The sequence below is a fragment of the Penaeus chinensis genome, chromosome 12, assembly GCF_019202785.1.
Source record: "Penaeus chinensis breed Huanghai No. 1 chromosome 12, ASM1920278v2, whole genome shotgun sequence".
NCBI classification, from domain to species: Eukaryota; Metazoa; Arthropoda; class Malacostraca; order Decapoda; family Penaeidae; genus Penaeus; species Penaeus chinensis.
Window position 1 is genome coordinate 24,023,980 of NC_061830.1, and position 7,500 is coordinate 24,031,479.

Genomic DNA, 7,500 nt, shown 5'->3' on the forward strand with positions numbered 1-7,500 from the left:
CCTAATTATTTTCTATTTCTCAGATGTCCCGGTCTTGGTCATTCATATCCGTGCTTATGTTGATATTTCCCAAATAATATGAGATTCGGTTACGCAATCTAGAGATAGTAAGAATGGTCAATTATTCTCATTCATAAAATGTTAATTTATCTTGACCACTGCAGCCCCTCAGTACAACGTATTTGAGGTAGAGATTCAATTCCGTAATGGAGCAATTGACCACAACGGTCAATTTTACCTTACTCAAGGAATTTTCTTAGCAGCAACTGCCTGCATACGAGTATTGCAATTTATGAATTACTCTACATGTAGACATTACGTTTCAGGTAAAACTCGGGGTACCTCAGAAATATTCGAAGGTCTATATCATTCTCCTTATGCATGGTTACAAGAACATTTGTGGGTTATTACATGCATTATAATTTGCAAATTACTGCACATTGGCTATATATCACTTTCTTTTCGACTCTTTATCACTGACCACTCTGGTCACATAATTTATGTTATAACCATCATTTTAATTTCTCAGATTTGTCTAGTCTGGAAGCTGAAAAAACTTCAACTTTCTGTTTATTTCATGATATATGGTTATACCGATAGCTTACTTGTAATCTTATGGCTTCATATTTGGTTACTCAGCATACTTTCCAGGTTGGGTCACATCAGCTGTGTCCTCTCCTTCTCAGCAGCAGCTGCTTCTCTTGACTCACTGCACAGACCTGACTGGCTGATACGGACACCTCTCAGCTCTCTCACTGGACCACGGGCTCCCCATCATTCCCTACGGGCTTACACAGCGCACGTGTATTTATGCCGCAAAATCCGGAACCGAGATCAGCATTCCCTGATCCTACAGGCAAACACGACAACAGCAGAAGCAACACAAGGATTGCACAGTCATTAGCCGACTGGGAAGCCTACCGGCTCCCCGTTAATCCCCACTTCAGCTCCAGCACCCAGCCATACCAGTGGGCACTCACACTCACACAAGCACTCCCCGAAGAGATACTAGACCAGTTCAAGTAGTAGATGCACACCCATCTACTACACAGGTGACCCACGGAGTGAAACGTCATGGCATATTACTCGCTCACTCTCTGAAGATTCAACATACTTTCCAGGTTAGGTCACATCAGGTCCACAGCCGTGTTCTCGCACTTTCAGCAGCAGGCACTTCTCTCAACTCTCACAGAGACTTGACTGGCTGATACGGAAACCTCTCAGCTCTCTGACTGGACCACGGGCTTCCCTCGTTCCTTGCGCGCTTACACAGCATTAGTGTATTTATGCCGCAAAAACCGGAACCGAGATCTGAGGGAAAATCTGGACCCCCTAGGCGTTTCCCACAGTTCAAGGTTCCCTCTAAACCTGAGGGTTTCGACAATGCCTACCAACTGGTCAGAGCATTGGAGATGAAGAGAAAATCCGGTTGTCGATCTGGGTTGCCAGAGACCAGGGCATGAATATTGTGCCCAAAGACCCCTGAATTGCCAGCAGGAAACGAAGGAGCTTAAAAATGGCTGGAAAGTGTGTCTCTCACCACTGAATCCCGATGATAGGAGAGTCAAGATGGTGCTACTTGGCTTCTCAGTCTGATATAATGTGGAACTGATCACATCACATCCACAGGTCGTGGAGGCTTCTCGAATGTCGAAAGGGAAGACTGAGAACGCATGTGCCTGAGCCACATCAGTGTTTTAAGTGCTAAAAATACTGTGAATACCGATGTAAATGTGGTGTCTGCAACAAGGCACACAACACCGAGGTGTGCCTCAAGGCATACAAGGAAGAACAAAGGGACACAACAGGCAAATGTCCCAATTGTGCCAAGAGGCATCATGCCTGGAGCCTGGCTTGCTCTGTCAGGAAAGAGGTGGCCCTCAGGCGACAAGAGGTTTCTCAAAAGTGACCAGACTTTGCTTCTGCTCCTCCTGGCACCCATGTCTGGGGACAGAACAGAAGAGAAAAAACTTCCCGACCTCCTAAGAGGAAGGAAGCTGCTCCCAAGCCGACTCCAGATATCTTCAATGAAAAGGAGTTTCCAGCTATGCAAAAAAGTACAGAAAAAGAACCTCACGAATAAAGGTTCAAAGAGCACTACAAAAACCTCTCCAAGAGACAATAATCTCCTGTTTGATGAGGAAGATATGACTCTCCTGTTGACTGCTGTATTCACTGCAGTAGCAACAGCCCTGGAGAGGACGAGTGAGGAGGCAGAGAAGGCAGTCACGGTCGCCATGACGGCAATGACCCAGACCGTTGCAGTCCTGAAGGGAAAGAAGCTGGAGAGAGCTGAACCAGCCCCACCCTCACCCAAAGACAAGACTCCCCTCCCCACTCCAACCCAGGCCATGCCCTCACAGGCAGAGCCAACCAGGCTGAATCTGTGCAGCCAGTGCCAGAACATGCTGACCTTACCCAGGTAAAGCAAGCAAAGAAAAAGAAAAACACACAGACAAAGCCTGAAGTGAAAAAAGCCAAACTAACAAAAGTCAGAGCTACCAAAGGCTCTTCACCCCCCAGTGGACCCAGGGATAGGCTGACAAACAGCCCAAAAACAGATGAAGATCCCTCAATCAGCGAGGACTTCACAATGATGTTGTCAGACTCCGACACCTCTCAATCTGAATATGATGACGTCTCTGATGTAACTATCACCAAGTAACATCATAACACACAACCTAAGCATAATACAGTGGAACATCAATGGCTTCTACTCAAGGAATGCCATCCTCCACACAGTAGTGCAATCAAGGAGCACTGACATTGTCATGCTCCAGGAGACATTAACAGTGGAGACTGTTCGCTTCTCAGGGTATCATGTCTTCATGCTTCCATACACAGCTGGCAAAAGAAGCTAGATCACCCTGGTCAGAGCAACAGAGCAACAATCCCCTGCTCTAATAGCCGATGCACCGCACTTTGGAGACGATGTTGAATATATTGCTGTTGAGATTTATCTGACCGGGGGCCCCCTCAAACTGTACAATGTGTACAGCCGGCCAATCTGTAGGTGCTTAGACATCAGCCAGGTCTGTGCTACTGCAGCACATGACCGAGTGATCATAGGGGGAGACTTCAATGCACACCACCCCAGCCTGGCTCCCTGCAGGGCACCGGATGTGGCTGGCTATCACATAGCCAATGTGCTTGAGACTTCCCTGAGATCGCCCTTCTCAATACCCAAGAGCCAACGCATGTCAGAGCCACTGCGACTCTGGTGGAAAGGATTAGCTGGTGTGTCGATGAGACTGTCACAAGTAACCATTATGGCACTATAACTACCCTCATGGATACTGGTCTAACCCAAATGCCACAATCCAAGATGGAAAACAGACAAGGCCAACTGGCAGGCGTTTCAGAACGCCTTGGCCCACTGTCTGAGATGCAATGAACCCCCACATGGGTTCACCAGGGGCGTGAGCACAGCACACAGCATAGCCACGCTCTTAAGCACAATCAGTACGGGCACATCTGTGGTAGTATTCCTATGCCTGGAGAAGGGTTTTTCAATTAGTAAGTCCACTTGTCATTCAGGAGATCCAGATCCAGAAGAGAATCAGAGGAAAGCTCTTGGCTTGGATAGGTGACTACTTCAGGAACAGGACAGCCAGAGTCAGCTTCCAAGGTCACCTATCACAGCACATGCCACTAGAAAATGTAACGCCACAGGGTGGGGTTCTCAGTCCAGCCCTATTCAACACCCTAATGTCCTGTATCCTCAACATACACCTCCCAGTGGTGTGCAAGATCATCTCCTATGCAGACAATCTTGCAATCACCTCCACTGGACCATACTGCCTAAGTAAAGCCCAACGTTGTCTGGACCTTGTATCTGAGGAGTGTTGTAGGACAGGACTAAAGATCTCTGCAGCCAAATCAAAAGCCTGATCCTCCAGACGAGCACGACAAAAACAATAGCAACACAAGGACTGTCATTAGCCGATTGGGGAACCTACCGGCTTCTCCGTTGATCTCCACTTCAACTCCAGCCCCCAGCCATACCAGCGGGCACTCACACCCAAAGAGATAAGACACCAGTCCAAGTAATAGATGAATACCTATCTACTACAGTCATGTGGATTTACTCTCCAATTGTACCGAAGTGCTGCTACAAGAATTACGGGAGCTATGTCAATATGTTTTTTCTTATTTTTGTGAATGACTTACATCTTTGTTTTGCTCGAAATTACTTACCATATTTATTAGTATTCGTATTAGTATTTAGAATACATATATATATATGTGTGTGTGTGTGTGTGTGTGTGTGTGTGTGTGTGTGTGTGTGTGTGTGTGTGTGTGTGTGTGTGTGTGTGTGTGTGTGTGTGGAGAGAGAGGCAGAGAAATTATTCATTTGGATACTCATTGGTAATTCATTTATTCATTTGTGTGTGTGAGTGGTAGTTGTAGTATTTGTGTGCCATTATAATTATAACTGCATTATTGCTGCCAAAGAGTGAAACATGAGGACCTCCCCCCAAAAAGTGTGCCTGTGATGTAGAAAACTGCCACTAAAACATTCCCCGAGAGGAGGCTCATCATCATGAAGAAAGAGAGCGAGGCACTCACCATGTTGGCGGCGTTGAGCGACCCGAACGAATTGATGAACATCTGTACCGACACATTCGTGGGACCTGGAAGCACAGAAGCAATGTGATATTCACGCTGGGTACCTTGATATTTTGATCAGGAAAGGGAATTGCTTCGCTTAATTATCTATATTGAATTTTCTTTTAATTATGTACAAAATTGCAGCTGCGTGTTCTGAAAAAAAAAAAAAAATGCTTGTTCTAGACAAGATAAATAAAAGTGTAAAATGATAGTAAAAATGAAAAATTACACACGAACGTACACACACACCCATACACACACAAACGCGCGCGCGCTCGCTTACACACATACAATATGCGTGTGTGTGTGTGAATGTAGAGAGAAATAAGTATGCAGAGAATAACCCGGAAGTGATTTGGTCAATGCGTCAAAAACGCAGGGTACGACTTGCGAGTTGGCACACTGGGGCCCACGGAGCGCACCGGGATCTTGGCAGAGCGCAGCCCGGCCAACGTAGGGATCACAAGAAACAAGGAATATGCTCACGGCCTCCGGAGGTCTCACTCCCGGCACCGTTGCTTTCTTCGCAGAGAATTTCTGTAGTAGTAGTGGTAATAATAATAATAATAATAATAATAATGAAGGAGAAGTATACTAGATGAAAGATGGAATAATGCAATACCGCATTGATATAGGTGTATAACAATACCCGGAGTGACCTAGGTTCGAGGCCAGGTCAGGGAGGATTGTTATACACCAGTATACTAGATATAATGATAAAAGTAAGAATGATAAAAATGATAATAACGATGATCATAGTAATTACATTAATAATTATATATAATTATTATGACAATAAAAATAATGATGATAATAAAAATAATAATAATAATAATAATAATAATAATGCAAAAGAAATAATAACAATAATAATGATAATAATGATAATAATGATGATTATGATGATGAGGTGATAATAATAATAATGATGATGATAATAATAATAATAATAATAATAATAATAATAACAATGCTAAAACAATAATAATGATGATAATGATAATTGCAATAATAATAATAATCAATAATAATACTAACAGTAATAATAATGATAATAATAATAATAATAATAATAATAATAATAATATTAATGATAATAATAATAAAAGCAACAATAATATTCGCAATAAACATGATAATCAATAATAATAATAATAATAGTAATAATAATAATAATAATAATAATAATAATAATGGTAATAATAATGATAATAATAATAATGGTAATAATAATAATAATAATAATAATAACAATAATGAATATAACAGTAGCAGTAAAAAAATAATAATGATAATAGTCCCAATAGAAATAATGATAACAATGATTACTGTTATTATTACTATCATTCTTTTTTATTATACCATCATTGTTACTGATGTTATTGTCATTGCTATTATGGTTATTTTTGTTATTATCATGGTTATTATTATTATCAAAATAATGATAATAATAATCATGATGATACTAATAATAATGCTAACAACAAAAAAATAATATCAGTGATAATGATGATTACAATAATGGTGGTGATATTAATACATTAAAAGGGATAATAATAAAAAGAATAAGAATCATGATAATAATAGTAATAATAATAATAATAATAAAAATGATAATAATAATAATAATAACAATACAAATAACTGATTATAATGATGACAACATGCATAACAATACTGATAATAGCAATGATGATAATAATGATAATCGCAATAATGATAATAATGATAAAAATAATGATAATAATTATAAAAATATTAATGTTAAGAATAACAATAATGACATTTATAACAACGATGATAATGATAATGATAATATTAATAAGAATAACAATAATGATGATAATAATGATAATAAAATGGTGCTTTTAATGATGATAATAATATCAATTATTAATGGAAATAAGAATGGTGATTATTACCTTAATCCTTATTATCATTATCATTATTATCATTATTTTCATTATCATCATTATTGTCATTATCATTTTCTATTATCATTATTATTGTTATTATTATTATTATTATTATTATTATTACTATCATCATTATTATTAATATCATAATAATAATTATTGTGGTAGTAGTAGTCTTAATATAATAATAATAATAATAGTAATAATAATAGTGATTACAATAATGATTATGATAATAATAATGATAATAATGTAATGATAATAACGATGATGAAGATAATTAGAATGATAAAAATAATGATACTGATAAACATAATAACAGCAGCAATATTGTTGTTTTGATCATTATTTATTATCATTATTTTGTTCTTATTATTATTACTATTATTATTATTATTATTATTGTTATTACTAAATTATCATTATTATTATGATTATGATTAGTTTTAGTATTATTATCATTATCATCATTATCATCATTATTATCAGTATAACTATTATTATCATCATCATCATTATTATTATCATTATCAGGTTTATCGTCATTATTATTATTATGTCATTATTATTGTCATCATTATTAATACTATTATTATGTCATTATTATTGTCATCATTATTAATACTATTATTAATTATATTATTATAATATCTTATGATTATAATACGGGTAGGTTGGATTTGTTAGCAGAACGCTTGAGGGGGATTCAAGAAATGGAAAACTACCGATGACCCAGTGTTAGTGAGGGATTGAGTGCAACGTCAGCCACGGAGAAGAAAGATAGGCATGGAGGTTCGAAGGTCAAAGTGCAGAAAGTGACACAATCAGCAATAAGAAACAAGAAGTCGAACGAGCTTATTAAACGGAGAGAGAAAAAGCAGAAGAGATCATGTAGAGAAAATTATGATAGAACTGCGTGGAGAGAATGAAGAATTAAAGTTATCTTTAACGCAAAGAATTTTTGAGGACAGAG

At 38.2% G+C, this 7,500-nt stretch overlaps 1 protein-coding gene across 1 annotated transcript in view; it reads right to left on the minus strand.

The window, feature by feature from the left end:
• Positions 1 to 7,500, minus strand: part of LOC125031288 (glycine receptor subunit alphaZ1-like) — a 42,880-nt gene that overhangs the window by 13,917 nt on the left and 21,463 nt on the right. The window contains exon 5 of the mRNA XM_047621959.1: positions 4,570 to 4,634. Coding sequence (XP_047477915.1) covers positions 4,570 to 4,634 — 65 coding nt within the window. The remainder of the gene's footprint in view (positions 1 to 4,569; positions 4,635 to 7,500) is intronic.